Source organism: Cibotium barometz, chromosome 13, assembly GCF_041138505.1.
Source record: "Cibotium barometz isolate CiBa-2024 chromosome 13, ASM4113850v1, whole genome shotgun sequence".
Lineage (NCBI taxonomy): Eukaryota > Viridiplantae > Streptophyta > Polypodiopsida > Cyatheales > Cibotiaceae > Cibotium > Cibotium barometz.
Genome location: NC_141058.1, coordinates 33376496 through 33399517, shown reverse-complemented (window position 1 = coordinate 33399517; position 23022 = coordinate 33376496). Strand labels below are relative to the sequence as shown.

General features: G+C 48.4%; 1 protein-coding gene across 4 annotated transcripts in view; it reads right to left on the bottom strand.

Moving 5' to 3' along the window:
• Positions 1-249: 249 nt before the first annotated feature.
• LOC147632617 (polyphosphatidylinositol phosphatase) overlaps positions 250-23022 on the bottom strand; it is a 59074-nt gene continuing 36301 nt past the window's right edge. The window contains exons 7-8 of one of the 4 annotated variants that reach the window (XM_086807402.1): positions 667-876; positions 250-552 (exon numbers count right to left, since the gene is read on the bottom strand). In XM_086807402.1, coding sequence (XP_086663528.1) covers positions 745-876 — 132 coding nt within the window. In that variant the 3' untranslated portion in view covers positions 250-552; positions 667-744. Of the gene's footprint in view, positions 553-666; positions 877-980; positions 997-1921; positions 2042-23022 lie in introns of those variants that run through there. The other 3 variants (XM_086807403.1, XM_086807404.1, XM_086807405.1) reach the window with 3 other exon arrangements.

Sequence of the window (23022 nt, the reverse complement as noted above, 5' to 3'; positions counted from 1 at the left end):
GCCTGAATATGACTGTAGAATACATGAGACTTACAATAAATGGCACCCAAAGGAAGGACTATGTGATGGTGATTCTGATATAAAATCATATGCAGCCGTGAGGGGATCGGGTGGGGGCGTGCAGGGGGGGATTTATTATGCAACCAATGCTCCCAAAACAATTTAATGAGATAGTGATGTATGATGACCGGAGAACCTCGGCCATATTTCCATATGGGAATGAATACCTGGGCCACCTTTCACATATACATCTCTCATGTCTACATGTCTACCTTTACCATATTTCCAAATTCTACCTAAAACACAGTGAAAGTAAGGTGATGCTGTAGGGAGACAGAAAGTACAAGAAATAGAGACATCTAAAAAGACTCTAGAATCTGCATTATGCTCTAAAAAGACTCTAGAATCTGCATTATGCTTTGAAGCCAGCTTTGTGTTTGTGTACGTCTCTATTCAATGGGCTTGGCCATGTTGCACAGCACATTGCTCTACTTTTATGGGTGAAGCGGTTCCTTGAAACCACTGCTCACTCACTTCAAGATTGATCAACACCTGCAATTTAAGTGGGATGTCCTCAAAAATGCTTGAATGTCTGATGCATATACTTGGTTATATACCTTCAACAAAGCACAACCCTTGAGAGAGAGAAAGAAGATGATCGAGTACCTGCAAAAACTGAAACGATCCCTGACCCCAGTCCCTTTAGAAGGGTTTTGATGTAGGCATGCTTGGAGATGAAGTGGATCAAAAATCATATTTTGCCCGCCCACTCCTTAGAATGAGGCATTTCATATCTGAAAGGCCTCTCTGTGAGTGTTTGAAGAAATTCCAAGCTTCTACCATAAGCCTTTTTCTAGAGCCCTTGAAGTGCAGCACCTGCAAAATCAACCTCATTATCCCACAAAACTATAACATTATATGCAAGGCCACATCTGCAAAATCAACCTAGTTATCGCACAAGACAATCATTTTTCTAGAGCCCTTGAAGTGCAGCACCTGCAAAATCAACCTCATTATCCCACAAAACTATAACATTATATGCAAGGCCACATCTGCAAAATCAACCTAGTTATCGCACAAGACAATAATTTTTTATAAGTTGGCCATCTGAAGGCCGTGACACCACATCAGCACAATGCAGGCATGAAAAAAGCATGATAAAGCTGTGAGAAGGTAAATACTAGACATCTTTGGGGGGCTCTGTGAGGAGATACAATCTTAGACAATCTTTGTCACTTTGCATAGATGAGTTGCCTGACCTAATAAGAGCGAAGATTTCTACACTAGCCGAGATGGTAGTGAGGTTAATTTTATGCACACAAATGGTACTTGTAATGCATCCTCCTCAGAAGGGCTCTAAAACCATCTAACCATTACGAACGTTTTGGAACGGGCCAACTCAACAACCCAAGGTCAACAAAAGCATCGTTGCCCCAACTGCCTTGTCCTGTGTAATTACTTGAATGCAGCAGTGGAAATCCCATAGGAAGTGTCTTCTGTGTCTAGTCCGCAATCATCGCCGAACCGTCAAGTGAAAGCTAGGACCGAGTCTGCCCTATGGACCAGCTGTAATTCTCTTCTGGAACATAGCACATGTTTTGTCTTGTAAGTCTGTTTTGAGTTCTGTGTACATGCTTTGTAAATTTCTTCTCATGTATTCATCTGTGGCTGAACACTTCCACATGGTCAAGGCATTGCAGAACTCAGATGAGCGGGAAATGTCTCGGTTTTAAAGTCATGGCAGCCAGCAGTAGACATGGGCACCCTAGCATGAGAGGATTTTCAATGGATTCAAGAGAGCCAGATCATCATCAAAGGAAAACGGTTTGCATGTGTAAGAACATTGGTATGCTAGTAGGGAACTGAATACCCCAAGGTGGAGGCACAGTACATCAAACACAATGGTAATAGCATCACTTACTCCTATGTTTCAGCATATGGTCAGCCTGCATTCGGTCTTCCTCATCCGTGCATTTGGCAGTCCACAGTCATCATTCTCATCGTTGTACAAAGTTCTCCAAAGTAATACAAGCAAATACTCCTGCTTGCCGTGCTGGGGGGGGGGGGGGGGGGGGGGGGGGGGAGGGTAATTGGGAGCCAATCTAGTGTCGACTCTCTCTCTCTCTCTCTCTCTCTCTCTCGGATTGCATAAACTCACAGGTTTAAAGAAGGCTTTGTTGCGCATTACGATGGTCAACCTATTGCATGCTACAATAGTAGACTATTTTCAGCATCTTTATGTATTAGTCAGTAAGTTGTTTTACCTTTTTTAATATTTTTTAATGCCAAGGTGCATGATAGACACTCTCAATGTACTTCCTTGGCCTTATAGACCCTGCTCTTTTGTAAGACAATAATATGATTTTCTTCTTGTGGGTGGATAAAATGGCCCTTGGCTAAGCTCAGCTTTTTAATGAGGCTGTGTGCCACGGCTTTCCTCAAACTAGGTTTCTCAACTCTATATCCCTAGCTGCAAGGCTGGAGGTCCCCAACTCTATTCCTTTTTGCCAATTTCTCTTTGGCGCGTATCTTATTGGGTCAACCGTCATGGCCACCCTAGGCACCATGGCCCCCAACTAGGGTGCCCAAAAGACTGCCCAAAGCTCCCAAGCATGGAATCCCTAAATGTTTGGTGTTGCTAGTACTCAAAATGAGATTTGCACACACCAGGGTGATCCGCTTGACTTCTTGACCCGATGACAGGCACACGACAAATGGCCTAATAAATGCCTGAGACGACATGACAATATTACAACATACAAGAGGGTTACAACGGTGTGTGGGACAACACGCCACTAACTCCAACTACCCTTTGCTGGCGACTTCCTAATCAGTAGGCTTAGGGCTGGATCAAGTAAGTCAAGGCATCCACATGCCACATTGGTATCAGAGCATCAGGCTCAACCAAGCTAAGCAGTAGAAGCCCCGGAAGGTGCACAGATCCGTAGTAAGAAATGTAGGGTTGAGCTGTTAGGGTTAGGGTTTTGGAAGGCACACTAACAGAAAACGTGAGAGTGAGAGAGAGGAACACGTTTGCTCATATATTGATAATGATAAAATGAAGTACAATAGCCACTAATGGAGTCAGTAAAGAGCAAGCTCTTTAAGGATGTGCAACGCTCCTAGGAGGGAGCATTCTAACTCGTGTCTGCCACATTCTGATCTGTAGGGCAGTAAATCAAACTGATATCACCTGCCTGGAGTCTCTCCCGAACAAAGTGATAGTGAATCTCAATGTGTTTCGTGCGAGCATGAAACACAGGATTCCTGGCCACGGCAATGGCACTCTGACTATCAGTATAGATAGGTGTAGGCTCCTCCACTGAAATATCCATATCAGTCATAAGACGACGCAGCCATACGCACTCAACGGTAGTAGTGTAGGCTGCTCTGTACTCTGCCTCACAAGACAAAGTGGCCACTGTGGTCTGTTTCTTGCTTAGCCAAGAAATACATGAAGAGCCAAGAAAGAAACAATTTCCACTAGTGGAATGTCTAGTATCAAAATCACCAGCCCAATCTGAATCGCTGTAAGCATATAGCTGCATGTCACCCCCCTCAGGATAAAGCAATCCAAGAGACAAGGTACCCTGCAAATACCGAAATACACGCTTCACAGCTTGCCAATGTGACAATCGCGGGCTGTGCATGAATCTGCTCAACTGAGATACGGCATACTGAATATCTGGCTATGTAGTACACAAGTAAATAAGGCACCCAACAACCTGAGCATATGTAGTGGCATCAAATAAAATACAGTCATCTTGTAGTGACAGTTTCATTCCAGGCTCCATAGGAGTGCTGATAGGCTTGCAATCTTGAAATTTGAACTTCTCCAGAAGTTTAGCAACAGACCGAGATTGCAACAACCCAATGCCTCTGTTATCCTGCACAAACTGTATGCCCAAATAGGAGTGTACGAGCCCCAAATCAGACATGGCAAATGTCTGTTGTAATATCTCTTTAAAAGCTGCAATTTTGTCATCATTTGATCCCATGAGCAAAAGATCATCTACATAAAGACTGATGACTAGCAGATCTTTCTCTTCTTTCTTTACATACAAAGTGGCTTCTGATGGACTGTTCACAAAGCCTTGAGTGAGCAGGAAAGCATCTATCTTTGCATACCAAGCTCGTGGAGCTTGTTTCAAACCATACAAGGCCTTTTTCAGCCTGCATACTTTCCCTTCATGACCATGTTCTGCAAAACCTATGGGCTGATGTACATAAACTTCCTCCTCAAGGTCCCCATGTAGGAAAGTAGTCTTGATGTCCAACTGATGAACAACCCAACCACGATGTGCAGCCAATGCAATGACACTCCTAAGTGTCGACATACGAGATGTAGGAGCAAATGTCTCCTCATAATCAATGCCCTTCTTCTGTGCATAGCCCTTTGCAACTAGACGGGCTTTGTACCTGTCAATGGATCCATCTGCATGTCTTTTCAACTTATAGACCCACTTAGTACCAAGGGCTTTCTTGCCCTTTGCAACTAGACGGGCTTTGTACCTGTCAATGGATCCATCTGCATGTCTTTTCAACTTATAGACCCACTTAGTACCAAGGGCTTTCTTGCCTTTGGGTAGATCAACCAAATCCCATGTTTGATTCTTTTTAATAGAATCAAGTTCATCCTGCATGGCTTTGTTCCAATGCACATTGTCTCGTGCATCCACAAATGAATCAGGCTCATCATCATCCTGTAAACTAGCTGCCATAACCATATTTAAATCCATGATGTGTGCATGCTCATTGGTCCGTGTCTCCCTACGAGTACGGCCAGCAAGAGGAGCATCTAGATGGCTGTCCTGTAATGTCCTCAAATACCATCTAGGTATATGTCTGACCTGTGGAGCTTGTTGCCCCATATTTGGCTCAACTTTTGGCTCAATCTCCTGCTGAATTTCTGCACCACCTTCATGATTAGCTGGCTGCCCTGCACCCTCATGGGTTGGATCACCAACTGTGGAATGAAACTCCATAGGTAGTAGGCCTTCAAACACATCATTTTCAGCCTGATTTGCATCATAACTAGCCATGGATAATTCTGATTTTTCATCAAAAATCACATCCCGACTAGTGAATATCTTCTTGGACAGTGGGTCATATAACCGGTAGCCCTTGCTCTCACGGCTGTACCCAACAAAAATACATTTTGTGGCTTTATCATCCAACTTCCTCCTCAACTCTTCATGTATGTGTGCATATGCAAGACACCCAAAAGTACGAAAGTGTGATACCGAAGGCTTGCGGCCATGCCAAGCCTCAAAAGGAGTAATGGAAACCAATGCCTTTGTGGGACATCGATTCAAAATATGACAAGCACACATAACAGCTTCCACCCAAAAGACATGTGGTAACTTCTTTGCCTTTAACATACATCTGGCCATCTCCATGAGTGACCGATTCTTCCTTTCTGCAACCCCATTTTGTTGTGGAGTATAAGGAGTAGTATACTGATGCTTGATACCTCTACTCTCAAGAAAGGAATTCAACGTGTGACACATATTCCCCCCCTCGGTCAGAACGGAGGGTCTTAACCTTGCATCCTGACTCTGTTTCAGCAAGTGCTACAAAGGCCAAAAATGCATCATATACCTGTGATTTCCGTGTCAACGGATAGACCCAGCATATACGAGAGAAGTCATCAATAAATGTAGCAAAATAGAAGCAACCTCCTAATGACTTCCTCTGCATGGGACCACAAAGATCACTGTGTATAAGCTGCAGCTTTGTAGTTGCTCGTAGAGCCTGATCACGTGGAAAGGAAAACCGATGCATTTTTCCCAAAATACATCCTTCACATATGTGATCTGGAGGCTTCTCCATAAGAGGTAGGTCTGTCAACATGTTATGTCGCTGCATAAGCATAAGACTACCAAAATTTACATGTCCCATGCGAGCATGCCATAACTCCGCATCAACCATAGCTGGAGTAAGAGTGAATGCATGATAAGTAGACTGATCCACTGGCTGAAATACATCCAACTGATAAAGTCCATGACATAATGTACCAGTAAGCATCAAGGTCAAGGCATTAGCTTTGTCTCTGACCATGCATTTGTCATCATCAAAGTTGACTTGCATACCACACTGTGCTAAAGAAGAAATGGACAACAGATTCTTCTTTATCCCTGGTACATATAAGGCATCTGTAAGCGAAGAATAAAGCCATCAATGGCTGTGAGCTGAATCTCCCCAATGCCACGAACTGGATATGAAGCATTATTGGCACACTGAACGGTCTTGCCAACAGGGGTAGGGCATACATTACAAAACAAATCCCTGCAAGATGTAATATGCTTTGAAGCACCACTATCGAAATACCAAGTACATGCATGCTCAGTCACACTGAGTGCCTGTGAAGACCAAGAGGCATCATAACTGCATGTGTAGAAACAGTAATCCCTGTCTTCAACAAAGGAAGCAGTCTCCGGAGGAGCTTTAGAGGTATCTTTTATAGACAACCCAGACTACTCCTTCTCTTTGGCAATCCTCTTCCTACACTCTGTGATGTAGTGACCTGGCTTCTTACAGTAATGGCATTTGCCTTTCTTCTTGGGCTGTCCATCACCTTTCTTGGTATCCTGAGATGAACCACCATCACCTGAATTCTGATTTGAACTCTTTGGCTGAGACTTGCCTTTCCCTTTTTGACCTGTCACAAATGCTTGTTCAGCACTTGTGTTCATGTTCATGTTCTTCCTGATTTGCTCTTCCTGTAACAAGAGAGCAACAAGTTCCTGATACTTTAGGGGCTCAATAGCATTCCTCATGCTGAGGTTCAAAGAGGTATGAAAAGCCAAGTAGGATCTTGGCAAAGAGTTTAAGATGGTGGATACAAGCTGTGTCTCAGGAATAATCTCATCCACATTGATGAGTTGCTCTCTCAAATCCTGTAGCTTGTTCAAGTGGCTAGACATATCATCTCCTTCATGCATCTTCTGGTTTTCCAGCTCTCTTTTCAAAAATGAGATCCGTGCCTCATCACGAGCAGCATACATCTACTCCAAAGTCACCCATGCATTCCGTGAAGAGCCAGCTGAACGAATATGAGGTATAATAGACCTCTGTACTGACAATGCAATAAGTGATAAGGCTTGTGCATCTTTGGCATCCCATGTCTTCTGGGCATTTGTTCTTTGAACAGGCTGTGGCTGAACCGGTGCCTGTGCCTGTTGTCCTCTTCCACAAGCAGCACCTTGAGGAGGAGTCTTTGGAGCCAATGGACCTGGACGTGGTTCATCACCACTAACAAAATCCTAAAGACCTTTTGCCACGAGCACATTTCTCAGCATGACACTCCACAAGGAGTAATTCATGCCATCCAGCTTGTCTTCCTTAGACAAATACGTGAACACATCACTCTGTTGTTGATTTGCCATTATGCCAGTGCACAATGTTGTACTTGTGTATCAAAAAACCCAAAAACAACAACCCTGAAAGCAATTGTACTCCACTGAGTACAATTGTACTCCACTGAGTACAACTGACCCAAATATGCCTGCACTCTCAATCCTCTAAATGTGCAAGACAATGCACCACTGACTGAGTAGAGCAACAAAAGTGGCTCACATAGTGCCGAAATGCCCAAAATTTCTGCACCCAAAGCCTTGCAAAAGCCTGTAGAGGTTTCTTTGCAAGAAAACCTCCCTGTATCTGCCAGAAAAACTTTCACAGAGAAAATGCCCAAATTTCAAAACATGTAAAGCTGTAAATTTTTACCCATGTGATTTTGCAGGTACTTGTCGGCTGTAGGCTGTACAGAACAAGTGTACGGAACAGTGTACGGAGGAGAAGCAGGTGCTGGTCGACTGCTGTCTGCTGTATGGAACAGCTGTACGGAACAGTAGTCGCCTGTATGGACAGACAGGTGCTGGTCTGCTGCAGGTATACGCAGCAGGTGCTGGTCGCCTGCTGTCTGCTGTACAGAGTAGGCTGGTCGACCAGTGTACGGAGCAGTGTACGGAGCAGTGTATGGAATAGGGCAGGCGCCTGTACGGAGCAGGGCAATCTAATGGCGAGGGACTGTACGGGCAGTTGATGGGTGGCGAGGGCCTGTACGGACAGGGCAGGCGTGCCAGCTGATGGCGAACCTGCTCTGATACCACAATGTAGGGTTAAGCTGTTAGGGTTAGGGTTTTGGAAGGCACACTAACAGAAAACGTGAGAGTGAGAGAGAGGAACACGTTTGCTCATATATTGATAATGATAAAATGAAGTACAATAGCCACATATAAAAGATGTGACCTAAAGTGTGTTCACATGGTCCGGTCATAAATAGTGCCAGGTGGACCAAATCACTTATAAACCTTTATAAGTGAAACTAAGCTAAACTAGGGGAAAAAACCTCCACTAACTGAAGTAAAAAGTGCCCTAGTAACCTACTGATGATCACTAGCACTCCCCTGGGTGCATACACAGCATAAAATCCAACAAGAAACACAGTGAGGGCTGGTCCGTAGTAGTAAGAAAAACCACAAGAAAGCAACCTTGGGAGTTGTATGCTGAAAGGGGCATAATTGTAACATACAGCGGAAGTATTCGTAATTAAGGATCCCGTCACACAAATTCTCACACCGCCTTCTGTATCCTAAGTTTCGCGAGTTTAGCAATCCACTTTTATGACTTCAAACTTTAAGAGATTTGAGAGAGAGAGAGAGAGAGAGAGAGAGAGAGAGAGAGAGAGAGAAACTGTACACCGTATGGAGTCCTGAATTACCCACTGAAGGCCCCCCCCATCCCGTTACTGGAATAGTATTTGCTTTATTACTTTGAAGAGACTGACTGTGGACTGACGATAAGCCAAACGCAAGATCTCTGAGGACCAAGAGTCACGCTGAATTGTACACGGCTGTAGAAGCACCAATGATGACCAATCTCGAGCCTATGCACTCTTTCCAATGGAATGAGGGAAGGCTGCAAATCTGAGGCTGAGGTATGGACTATTTGGGACTATTCTAGGCTATGTATGAATGTTGAAAATGAATATGAATGCTGAGTTTTACCTTCACCAAAGTGGCTGAAGCAAAACGATGAGTTGTATGCGGGCTGAACGCTGTTAGATGCTGAAAACGCAGTGAAGATGATGCACAGATGCTGGCCGGCTGCTGTGTATACTGAAAAGGCAAGGCTCCCTTTGGTGCTTGAGTAACATACGTTCTCGATCGAGCTCTCGCTGGTGCTCCCAAGCGACGAGTTCAGCCTGACATCGGTCTTCTTCGATCCTACATTGGGCTTCCTCATATTCCCATCTATCTGCTTTTTCTTGTTGTTTTCTTGCTTCAGCTTCTGCTTTTTCTTCTCTCCGTAGAACCTCGTCTTCTCTTCTTTGTTGTTCCATCTGAAAGAAGAGGGAGATGTAGTCGGGGCTCGGGGGTTGCTAGATGCGGAGGAGGACGTGCTGTTGTTGCCTCGAAGAGTTGGAGACGCTCCATGAGAAGCTAGTTTTGAGCTCTGAGTAGAGCTATGGTGTCTGCGGTAGTCGGAAGAGCAAGGTCTCCTTCGGGGGAGACTTCTTCCGGCTGACTGTGGACTGACGATAAGCCAAACGCAAGATCTCTGAGGACCAAGAGTTGGGCTGAACAATGGAACGAGGGAAGGCTGCAAATCTGAGGCTGAGGTATGGACTATTTGGGACTGTTCTGGGCTATATATGAATGCTGAAAATGAATATGAATGCTGAGTTTTACCTTCACCAAAGTGGCTGAAGCAAAACGATGAGTTGTATGCGGCTTGAATGCTGTTAGATGCTGAAAACGCAATGAAGATGATACACAGATGCTGGCCGGCTGCTGTGTATGCTAAAAACGCAAGGCTGATGGAGCTCTGGGGCTGGCCGGCTGCAAGAGATGCTGCGTTTTGCTGATGCAGGGCTGAAACTGTCAAGCGATATGCTCCAGGGCTGAGGACTGCAACTCTTGAGCTTTGATGGCTGAATTATGATATCTATGGCTGAATGTCCAATCGTTTATGCTCCTTGTGTTGAAGGCTCACACGCTTGAAGATAGATGATTGGAGTGATGCAATAGCAAGGCTATTTATATGCTCATGGGCTGGTCGGTTGGCTCCCTAGAGCTACATGACTGGATCTTATGGCTAATAAATGATATTGATGGTATTTAAATGCTATAATAATGCTGGAAAATATGGAAAAAAATGTCAGATAAATATAAATACTAGATGTTATTTGAAGGCTTCAACAATGGTCTATATGCAATGGATGAATGACATGCAATATGCAGAGTGCTTTCTAATGCAAATCCTAAGGTTTCTACTGACTTTACATGCATGAATGCATCTCTTCAAGTGCGTTAAGGGACTTGGACTGACTGACTGACTCACTATGGCTGAGGAATGACCTAAGTGACTTATCCTGGATTGAGGATTACAATGGGGTCATGGCGTACGACAAATATCATCCTAAAGGGTACTAATAATGTACAATGTTGCACTGATGATGATGAGCCATCTTGTCACCATGCACTACAGTGCAGAGTGCATGTGACATTCTCTCTTGCTTAGCTTGGCGGCTAGTTCATGGCTTCCAAGGTATCCGCCAACAACTGGGGGTACTCTTGAAAGAACTCCTCGTCTAGCCAAACGGCTTCGTGGGTACCTCGATCTCGGAACTTCGTATATAGAACTGACGTATCCGTCGATCGGAACCATGCTTCCAACGATGAAGAAGGATCTGCTCAGGCTCGATGACTTCTACTTCGTCTACCACGTCTGGCTGCTGTTCATCAGAAACATCAAACACTTCTAATCCAACATATGGTTTTAGCGAAGAAACATGAAAACATCATGCATTGTCCAATTGTTAGGCAACTTCATGGAGACATCACTTATCTTTTTAACTATTGGGAAAGGTCCCAAAACTACGGAAAGAAAGCTTGGGACAACGTTTGCCCACTTGTTTCAATCTTTGTTTCATGATGCGCAAATAGACCCAATCCCCTTCCTTGAAGTGGACATCTCATTTAAACTTATTTGCCTGTCTGCTATAAGCTTCCTGAGCTTTGGTAAAGTGGTCCTTAACTGACTCAATGATGTCGAAAAATACTTCCGTCGTTTTATTAGCTTCAAGAGATGGAGACACCAATCTCGTCAAAAGAGAGGAGAAACGGCGACCAAAGGTTGCTTCATACAGAGTCCGTCCGACACTGGATGAATGAGTATCGTTCAAGATGTCTTGGACCGATGGAAGATAATGCTCCTATTTGGACCGCTGGTCATGACAATATGACTTGAGAACATCAAAGGCCAACTGGTTATAGATTTCTGTCTAGCCGTCTGTCTGTGGATGGAATGCATTAGACAACTGTAACTTAGTTCCTAAGTATTTTAATGCCCTCCAAAAATGCGCGGTAAACTTGGAATCCCTATTTGATGTAATGGTGCGAGGCAAACCACAAATGGAGTACCAATGTTTGAGAAAAAGACGGGCTACGTCCTCAGCTGTGGCCGTATGCTTGCATGGGATGAGCATGCAGAACTTCCTGAAGCGATCCACAATGGTGAAACACTGAGTGTTACCGAATCCGATGGATGTTGGTAGAGGCCCCACAAACTCCATAGACATGTCGATGAAAGGTCCGTCGGGGATAGGCAAAGGTTGAAGTAACCCAGTCTTCTTTGTATGTGGAACTTTAACTTTTTGACAAATCTTACAGGCTTGAATATGTGAATATACATCACGCCTCATTTTTGGCCTATAAAAGGATTGTTCTAATTTCTCAAGGGTACTGTTGATACCTCTATGTCCTCCAACTAAGGAGTCATGGGCATCATGGAGAAGAGCTAATTGCTTTTCCCGAATGACACAGAGGCGGTTCTTGAAGAACAACCAACCGTTCTGTATTGAATAATGGCCAGGCTCAAAAGTGAGGGCCAAATTGTATTGAGTACCAAACTCAGGGGAGTCGACATACTGGTCTTTCATGCTATCTAAGACCTTCCCCGTGATTTCGAGAATGGTAGATGTCAAAAGTGCGCAATGGAAAGCGTGAGACATAGACACAAAGAGAAAGAAAATGAATCTGCATAATGATGAAGAAGCAATGATACAATCAGCCCTGTACAAGGGGTGGTCCCCGTAAGTGAGGGCATGATGAGCTACTCCCCTAAGGGAGGATCCGGGCCTAGAAGCCCCTGTCAAGGTGTCTACAAGTGAGTAAGAGCCTGGCCTTATATAGCTCCTATTGGAGTTGGCCGACTGGCTCTAGAAAAAGGCCCACGATTGGACAAAATAAACATGTGAGAAATGGGTGGCCAACCCTACAACTAAGGGCCCTGACTAGAGGAGAAAATATGGTGCTGCCCGGGATAAATCTAGGCACCCCTGATACACAGCTTAGGCACACTACCAGGAGATGAATAATGCTAACATCCCCTCTCAGATCCTAGGAGAGAAACCGGTCCAAGGAGCTGGAAAAGAAAACCTCCAAAGCAAGTCGAGAAGTCGATTTGCTCCCACCTCTACCACTTACTCCAAGAAACTGCTCCCAATCCAGAAGTCTAACAAAATCCAAAAAATGAACCACCAGATGTCCATATCTCCAACCCAATCTGTATCACACCAATCCACACAATGTGCTCCCTCTTCAGCCCAAGAAAGGATGTCGTTTGACTCTCTACCTCCAAGAAAAAATCTGCTCCTTAGAGAACACCGCCAAACTGTCTCCCTGTTGGCACCCCCTCTAGACACCCTAGAGGCCCACAATGTCAACATCAGCCCTGGTACTCAAGCCTCCAACTCTGAGCTTGTTGAGCACCAATCTCCAGATACAAGGTTTCCGGATCTCCATGTATCCCTCGGTCCAAGAATGCCTCTCTGTCCTGCTGGAAGAAAACATATCTCCAGCACTGTAGTTGACAATCCTGCCGGCACCTGACCTTTAAAACCTGTATCCATAACTTGCCGTCGCGTGATGGGACTACTACTCACACACCCCTATGAGTCACCCAATCACATGGCAACACCCCCTAAGCTCTTTGGTGTTAATTATGGCACTGAGCTCAAGAAAGCTCTCCTACCAAAACCTGACAACCCCAGCTGGCATGCTCCCAACCAACTAGTCATGTGTCCATGTGGAACCAACCATCCACAACTCATCATCCCAAAGCACAATTTGATGTCAATCATCTGCTCCAAACTACTGCTCCACTGATACCTGCCTGTACCCAATGAACCTGTACACCTGCCATGCATCTTGTTCCCATCCTGCAACTGATACCTGTGAACCTCAACAACAGCTCTTGTCACCAAGTGACTTAGCTTGCCTCTGCATGAATGCCAATATCAACCTGTACACCAAGCTCCCAAATCAATGCTCATCCTAGGGATGAAGACTCCTGTGCCTTTACCCTGTAATCTAGAAGGCCATCTGCCTGGGGAATAGGAGTGGCTCACCTTGCCAAGTAACCACATCCCCCTCTCAAGGTGAACACCTTGAGCAAGGTTGTTAGAGGCGTCAGAGGCGTTTGGTACGAGGCGGGTATGGTACGCGCCTCGAAAGACTCGTATTTTTTAGAGACGTTAGAGGCGTCTGGTATATATATATATACATATATAGTGATAGATAGATATAATATATATAGTGAAAGTTGAGAGAGAGAGCGAGAGACTAGAGTGTGTATGTATGAGCCTTGAGGGAGGGAGAGAGAGGGTGTGTATGAGAGGGAGAGAGAGTGTGTGTGTGTGTGAAAGAAAGAAAGCTGTATTAAACGTCTGCAAAAGGCCAAAATGACCTATGAGACCCAAATTTGGATACATCATCATCATTTGGATACATCATCAAGATTCAAGGGTACAAAGTAAAATGAAATGAACTGAAATGAACCGATAGAGTATAGAGAGAGCTCCAAAAGTGGGTATAAAAAACATCATCATACTAGTGTGTTTGAACTTTGAACTTTGAACTTTGGGTCTTGAGAAAGGCTTAAGGGAGGGAGGGAGGGAGAGAATGAGGGAGAGAGAGAGCGTGTGTGAGAGGGGCTGCCTTGGGCCCTTAAAGCCCCCGTCTAAAGACTCAAACCAGCAAATATATATATATATATATATATATATATATATATATTTTATTTATTTATTTATTTATTTTTTTGTTGGACGCCTCGATCAGGCAGTCGAACGCCTCGAACCGTTAGAGGCGCGCGAGGGATGAACCGGGCACCCCTGATACACAGTTTGGGCACACTACCAGGAGATGAATAATGCTCATATCCCCTCTCCTGCACTGCCTGGATGCTGGCCTTTCGACTAGGAGCATCTGCGAGACTGGGTTATGCTTACCAGGGATGTACTCGATCATTCCTCTAAATTGTTGAAAGAGCTGACTCCATCTGGCTTGCCGATCACTCCACTGGGCACTTGGCATGGTTTCAAGCCACTTAAGTGCTTGGTGGTCTATTTTGACTGTGAAGACCTGTCCATAAAGGAAAGGCTTCCAATGTTTGAGCGTTGTGATCACACCCAAAAGCTCTTTGTCATAAACTGAATAATTCTTTTCGGCGACATCCAACTTTCTACTGTAGTAGGCCACGGGTCGATTGTCCTGTTGGAGAACTACACCTATGGCTACATTGCTGGCATCGATAATGACCTCAAAAGGTTTATCCCAACTAACTTCAAAACAGGTGCTTCTGAGGCAACTTTCTGGAGTGTACGGAATGCATCAAGCGCCTTGCCTATGACTCGGACTTTTGTGAAAGAACGGATCTCTTGGGCGGTCTGAGGGATGTCCCAATCCAAGATCCCTTGAACCTTTGAGGGTCCAATCGAATCCCATCGGAACCGATGATATAGCCCAAGTATTGAACCTCTTTAACGCTGAAGATAGACTTTTTATGTAGAGCCCAGTATCTCGCAAAAGTTGCAAGACCTTCTCCACATCTTTCTCATGCTGCTCCGTAGTGGCTGAGAATAGAAGCATGTCATCAAGAAAGATGAAGACACACTTACCAATGAGGACTGCGCAAATCCTGGACATCATTTTATTAAAGGTTGCGGGTGCATTTGTAAGCCCAAAAGGCATGACTACAAACTCGTAATGACCACGCTATGTTTGGAAAGCTGTTTTTGGAATGTCAACTTCGAAAATGCGAACCTGATGGTAACCACTCTTGAGGTCGATCTTAATGAAAAATTTTGCACCGTCTAGACGCTCCAAAATGTACTCAATCCTTGGCATAGGAAACTTATTCTTAATGGTGAGTTTATTCAATGTCCTGTAGTCTACACAAAGGCGTGCAGACTTGTCCTTCTTTTGGACAAATAGGATGGGTGCAGCAAATGGTGAGGAATAAGGCCGAACGAATCCGGCTCAGAGAAGCTCAGATAACTGTCTTTCTAGCTTGCCCTCTAAAGTCTTGGAAAGATGATAGGGGAACCTACTAGGAGGTTCTGATCGAGGGACCAAATTGATATAATGGTCCTCAAGACGTGATGGAGGGAGACTGTGCGGAAGATCATCCCTAAGCATAATGTCCTGATGTCTGGACAGGAGGTCTGTGAACTATGGGAGTGAAGATGAGATAGGTGCTACCAATGAGGTAGAGGCTATCTGAGTACGAACATAAAGTAGTGCCCCTTCCGCTCCCTTGCGGATAGCTCGTCGGGCATGGAGGTGCGAAATCAATGGGATACCAAGAATACTTCTATCTCCACGAATCATGACAGGCTCAAGAAAAACTTTACAGAAAGTAAAAGTGCCCTACCCCCAATCGGGAATAGACTCGTATTGACGAAACCACTGGATTCCCAAGATCATGTCACACCCCAGAAGAGGCAAGACAATGAAATCTCGTTGGAATGAGGCCTTTTGAACTTCAAAGACAAATTGTTGTGCCTTCTGAGATATGTGGGTGCGGAGACCAAGTGTGAACCCGTCCACATCTAAATGATATGGTACTAATGTGCAGCTCATCTTGTTAGCCAACTGGGGAGAGATGGCGTCCTCAGAACTCCCATGTCGAATAGGACTACAAACTGTCGGCCCTTGGCAGAGCCATAAGCTCAGATGAGGCTTTTCTGTGCAGCATTGCTCTCACCCTCCTGCTTAGCATCAAATACCACAAATAGCATAGGATGCATAGAAGGTAAAAGCTGAACTGCATTTGTGATAGTAGGTGGGACTGGAGGAGTTGAAGATGCTGTGACAACTGTGACAGAAGGAGCTTTGGAGGCTTGCTCCGCTTGCCATTTGTGGCAATCCTTCTTACCATGTCCTATGGTATAACAGAAAAAGCATATGTTTTCTGACTCGTATTTCCTTTGCTCCTTTGGAGGAAGATAACCTCCAGTGATGTCTGCTTTAGTCTTTTCCTCAAGGGTTTTCTTAGGCTTGGATTCTTTATCCTTCTTACCCCCTGAACTAGAGCTATTACTATTGTCCTTCTTAGCATCTTTAGAAGATGCATTACCTTTCCCTGGCTGCACAGCAGATTGCTGCTGTTGGGGTTTGCTACTGGACTGTGACGACTGCTTGGACTTGCCTCCGTTCATCTTCATTTCTTCATTTTGAGCAAGAGTCGAAACCTGGTCGTATGTACTAGGTTCAAAGTTGTGAACTCTGAACCGGATATTATGATCTAATCCGTGAATGAATTGATCCATCTTGGCCTGCTCAAATAATCCTGATTGTTGTGCTAAAGTTATAACCTTTTCGGAATCTTAGTTGTTAATCACGAGACCGCTCGCTGAAGCTCCCGCCCCCCTCTCCCTGCTCGCGTTGCACTGCGCCCATCGCCCTGCCTGCTCGCCCCCTCGTTTCCTCCTCGCTTCCTCCTTCTCCGCCTTCCCTGCATTGCCCGCCGCCTGCATTGCCCGCCGCCTTCATTGACCCCCGCCGCCTTTCGTTTAGCCCCCCCCCGTCTGCATTCGCTGTTGCGCCCCCCCCCCCCCCCTTCCGCCTGCCTTCGCTGCTGCCCATAGCTCTGCTCGCCGCCTTCCTCTCCCTTACGCCTCCCCCCCCTTGTCTGCGCGCCCTCCTCCTCTCTGCAGCGACTCATTCCCCCCCCTCCGCCAGTTCGCTTTTTCCTCCCATTCCTCTTGCGCGCAGCCCCTGCCCTCCCCCCCCCTTTTTTTTAGGTTTTATCTCTTTCGCCTTCTCCCCCCCCCTCCCTCCTTTTCTTGCTTCCGCCCCCTGGGGGTTTTGTTTTCATTTTCGCTCCGCATTCCGCCTCTCTGTGTGCAACTCGGTTCCAGCAGGTTCCCGCCTTCGCCGCAGCTTCAGACACTGATGGAGGCTCCTCCCGCCCCGCCTCAGAGGGACTCATCCGCAGCCCCCTCGCCCGCCCCTGAGGTCACCCCCATCAGGCTTTCTCTTTCGCCGGAAGAGGAAGCGAGCCTCACCGCAGAGGTGGAACGCCTCCAGGCTCATTCCACCATCTGCCGTATAGTTGGCACTCGCCCCAGCAGAGGGGAGATCAGGGATCTTCTTCAGGCCCGCCTTCTTGCAGATGTGGGCAAGATCCTGGATGTACAGCTTCTGGGCCGGGGACATTATCAGATCGAGTTCGAGGCCGCCCAGAGCGTTGCCAAGGTCCTTGCCATGAGTCCCCTTGACATCAGGGGTGCTCGGGCTTTCTTCAGACCTTGGCAGCATGGATTTGACCCAGCAGCGGCGGAGCAGGGAGAGCGCCTCTTCCATGTTACAGTTTGTTTCCCTGGTCTCCGCCGGGAGTATCTTCCGCTCCTCTCCAGGCTCGGAGCATTGGTGGGCTCGGTACTAGAGACGGGCCCCTCAGCAGCTTCAGTGGTGGCTAGAGCAACTGGGCCACCTTCGGTCAGAGTGTTGGTGTCTGACATCTCCTCCCTTCCTAAGGTCATTCAGTTACCTAGGATAGGGGGGGGGTGGATAGATCGGAGAGTGGAGTTCTCGGGGCTCCCGAACCAGTGCTTCATTTGCAGGCAGGTCGGTCATCTGGCCAAGGCCTGCCCTCGCAGGAGACCTCGACCCTCACCACAGCAGCAGGCTACTGATGGCCCGCCCACAGATTCGGCTCGGCAGGCTGCCTCCGGGACACCTGCTCAGGCCACAAAGACCTCGGAGTGGCAGCCTGGACAGGGGCGCCGCCGAGGGAGACAGCCACAGCAGCACGCCCAGAGACCGCTGCAGCAGCAGCCACAGTCTCAGCCTCACTGGGTTCCCGTGAGGAACAGCTTTGCTCCCCTTCAGGAGGAGACCCCTGCAGCGACCGAGGACCAGGAGATGCCAGCTCCCCCCCTTCACCCCCCCTTCACCCCCGTCCCCTCCCACCGCCTCGCTTCCACCATCGCCTCCTCCCGCCCCCGCTCCGGTTTCGGCAGCGGCTCCCTCTCCACCTCCCTCGCCTCCCCCTCCTCCCCCTCCGCCCGCCTCACCTTCCCGGGAGGCCTTGGCTGTTCCCTGGCGCTCACCTGCAGTCCGGAGAGCGCTGAGCACTGACCTCGCTCGAGCATCACAGAGGAGACCTATGCCGATTAGGGCCTCACGGATTTCATCTATCCGCAGTCGGCTGAGTCGCCTTGGCATTAGACAGCGCTCGGAGGCCTTTGATTATACCTTCACACGGCTTTTTGGAGCAGAGGGCCCCCATGAGCCAGCACCCATTCGAGTTCATGTAGTGATACCTCCGGCCCGCGGGGAGGAGGTACTAGACTCAGCGGTGGCCTTCTCGTTCCCTCTATGTGGACCTTGTGACCGGGAGTGGACTCTAGAGCTCGCTCTCAACACTTTGAAGACTCAGGCAGTTGAGTTTTCTCACCACATGAGCGATCTGGAGGTGACAGATGTGATAGGCCGACTTTGGGAGTTGGCTCATTTTTTCTTGGATCCCGGGAGTGTGGATACCTCAGGGATTCGGCATTTGGTCGTGCGCATAGTGGCAGACTTGGCACGCGACCCTGGATATGTGAGTATACACGAGGTTTCTCTGTCAGAGCAGGAGGCAGTCGCCATGGGCCACAGCCACTGGCGCCTGATCCGGGATTCTTGCAGTACACCGGGTGGGCAGATTCGCAGCCGTTCGGATGGGGACTACTCTCCATCCAAGCCGCTTGCGAAGGCCCGCCGTACGGCTGAGGCAGCATCCACCTCAGCAGGGCATCCATGAGGATCATCTCATGGAATGTACAGGGCCTTGGCGGAGCACACTTTATACGCTATCGAGGTTGCTTGAGGCAGGAGCTTCAGAGATGCCTGGTTGGTGGCAGCATTGACATTTTGATGATGCAGGAGCACCACTTGGGTGAGAGCAGGATCCGGAGATATGGTTCGGTGATGCCTGGTAGATGGGACACTTTTTGGTCTGCAGGGTTTGGTCCTTTGGGTGGACAGGGAGGAGTATGCATGGTTATTGCAGATGTATGGCGGCAGGCCATTGTGGATCGAGGGATCATTGTGCCTGGTAGAGCACAGTATGTCATTCTGAGGATGCATGATGAGCTATTGGGTGTGCTCAACATCTATGCGCCCAATCATGCTAGTGCCAGAGCAGAGTTCTGGACTCAGGTTACAGATGCATTGCCAGAGGCCGCACATTGGTGTGTTGGGGGAGACTTCAACATGCTAGAGGACCCGGCAGATAGGGTGGGAGGCAGTCATGTAACAGTGCACGGCACGGAGCTTGCAGCCTGGGACCGGTTTTGCATGTCACTGAGGATCACTGATGCATGGCAGCATGGGGCTTTCTCCCGGTCTCAGGACAGTCTTAGTTTCTCTCGGTCGGATCGCCGGCAGGGAGGGACTAATCTATCACGGATTGATCGCTTTTATGTGGGCGACTGGTTAGGGGAGCGAGGGGGCTCCGTCGGCATTCTCGCTGGCACCTCATTTTCAGATCATGCGCCAGTTATATTGACATTGGAGGAGGGGACACGGGAGCCCAGCTTGCAGTTGAGGATCCCAGAGAGGGTACTTGCAGATCCCAGTCTCGCTGAGGACATTGAGAGGATCTGGCATGATAGTCAGTGCTCTGACCAGGATGCAGCGAGCCAGTGTGCCTAGGGACTCATTGATCTTAGCTCTTTTCTACACGCTGCAGCTTTGACACGACTGGGAGAGATTCGCGAGCGGGAGCAACGGCTGAGACGCAGCCTTGCTTCACTACAGCGCCTTCAGGAGCAGCAGCCTGCATGTGAGTGGGTGGCGTCCCAGCTGAGCCAGGCACGCCAGGAGGTTAGAGAGGTAGAGGAGCAGAGACATGAGTTTTACTATCGTCGTCAGGCCTCTCAGTGGACGCAGCTTGGTGATAGAGTGACTGGGGAGTTTTTTGAGATCACTGGACCCCGTCATGCGCGAGCAGGAGTCCGCCAGCTTAGTAGACCGGATGGATCGGTAGCTACTGAGCTCGGGGAGATCAGAGCCATTGCCACTGCATTTTATAGTGACCTGCTTTCAGCGGAGCCAGCCACTGAGGATCGAGATGCTTGCAGACAGACTGTGTGGGCCCATGTGCAGAGGAGGGTCACAGACCATATGCGTACAGTTCTAGGTGCGCCTCTGTCAGAGATTGAGCTTGCCGAGGCCTTGAGGGTCCTGCCGCGACATAGTTGCCCAGGGGAGGACGGACTGACGCCGGCCTTTTTTATGCGCTATTGGGACCTTTTGGGGCCAGGCCTCCGCAGGGGCTTTCAGCATGTTTTGGACATTGGGGTGATGCCGCAGAGCTTTTCAGAGGGCTTGATCTATCTTATCCCCAAGGGGGAGGGATTATCAGATGACATTCGGCATTGGAGGCCTATTACGATCCTCAATACTGTCTACAAGGTCTTAGCAAAGGCCTTGAGTTTGAGGATCCAGCCCTTCCTGGGGGAGTTGATTCATGCTACTCAGACAGGATTTGTCAAGGAGCGCAGTATCCTTGACAACATCTTTACTTTCTGGGAGGCGACGACCCGAGCTAGATTTCTTGGCGAGGACTTGGTCGTGATGCTTCTCGATTTTGAGAAGGCATACGATAGAGTTGATTGGGGATTCTTAGAGGGCACTATGCTTCGCCTGGGCTTTGAGCCAGGATGGATCAGAGGGGTGGCAGCTCTGTATTCCACAGCTCGCAGCCAGGTGCTGATTGCAGGAGGACGGGGGCCGAGTTTTGAGCTGACCAGATCAGTCCGTCAGGGGTGTCCTCTCGCCCCTTTCCTTTTTCTCTTCTTTGCGGAGGCTATGAGTATGTATTTGACGGCAGAGGAGGTTGGTTTGAGAGGACTTCAGCTCCCAGTCCGGGGGGAGGATTTGCTTGATGCTGAGTTTGCAGACGACACGGGCTTATTTTTGCATGGCCAAGAGGCCAATCTTATTCGGGCTGAGCAGTCGCTCCAGGTTTTTAGTGCAGCTTCGGGAGCATTGATCAATTGGCGCAAGACAGTGGCCTTTTGGATCAGTAGTGCTCCCACTCCGGCATGGAGCCCGGACCCCGGTTTTAGATGGATTCCTCCAGGCACAGCAGTGCGGTATTTGGGATGCCAGATTGGCCTCGATTTGTCACCTGAGCAACAGATTGCCCCGCTTCTTCTGAGCATTGGGAAGAAGCTATTGTATTGGAGTACAGCTCGACTTTCCTTGGCTGGGAGGGTGGTGGTGGCAAATAAGGTGCTGTTAGCGACCATGTGGTACATTACGTCTTGCTGGATTTGCTCGAGCTCTTGCATCAGCCAGGTACAGAGGCTGATCAGGAACTTTCTGTGGTCTGGGCGGGACGGTCAGCCAGCTCGGGCAAAGGTTGCATGGGCAGTTATTACACTTCCGCTGGCTCAGGGCGGTTTGGGCATTATAGATCCAGTCGATCAGAGCAGAGCCTTATTGGGGAAGCTTATTGTTCGGGGGTTGCTTCCAGGCGCTGAGCCGTGGAAAGAGCTCCTCTTGCAGCGACTGCAGGCTCGGGCGCCCCCTGCAGGGGGTACTTGGGCACCAGAGATTCGCTGGATCTTCATAGAGATGAGGAGGACAGGCCTCAGTAGAGGATGGGAGGACAGATTTGCTTTGAGTATCTTGAGAGCTTGGGAGCTGCTGAGACCGGGGCTCTCTCAGCGGCCTCCTTCTTGTGTTGAGGAGCGGGCCAGGCAGCCGCTCATCTGGAGCCCAGCGGTTCGCACGGAGCAGGGTCATATGCTGGGTTCTCGGCCTCCTCTAGCCTGGGGACCTTTAGCGGCAGGCCCCGCTCGTAGTTTTGGAGACTGGCAGGCTTTCTGCAGTCTACCAGAGGAGATCCAGGTGGAGAGACTGAGTCACTTCAGACGGGGGTTGATTATGAGGGATGATATACAGGAGGCACTCACAGAGGAGTGGTTCACGCCTCTCGAGCTAGTGGCCCCACAGTGGATGGGAGCCTTTACACAGTTGGAGATCCTGATTGCTGTCAGAGCTAGCACTGAGGATGGCAGATGCCTCTACTATGAGATTCAGGATGAGGGCAGACTCCAGAGAGTGGAGGTGGAGTCGCCTTTGGTTGCAGAGTGCACCTTTCAGAGGATTCGGGTAGTGGCTGCCGCTTCTCGGAAGTGGCATATTGACCCCGACCCTGCTGATGTGCTCCCGGATTGGCGCATATGGGCATATGCAGCGCGCCACTTGGCCCGCCTACAGTGGGACCCCGGGGAGTACGAGTGGCATGATCCTTATGCATCCCTTGAGGCCACAGAGATCACCTTTTTCCAGTATACTGTTCGGCTGGGACGGCATATTTTGACGGCGAGGAGGACGGTTTCTCCAGCAGCAGCGGGACATTGGCGATTGCAGGGACTCTCACAGGAGTTCCTGGAGGATTTCTGGGCTCGGCTCTGGGCTAGTCGGCAGGCCCGCAGGATCTCGGCTTTTCAGTGGCTGGTCGCCCACAGGGGCTCAGCAGTTGGCACTTGGCTTGTTTACAGCGGTCTTCCGGCGGCCTGTGTCCGATGCGGCCACCCTATGGAGACACAGAGACATTGCCTTTGGGACTGCCCTCAGGCACAGCAGATTTGGCTGCGGATGCTGCGTATTCTGGCCCCCCTCTCTCCAGAGGGTATGTTTACGTGGGGAGCCGCTGCTTGGTCGACTT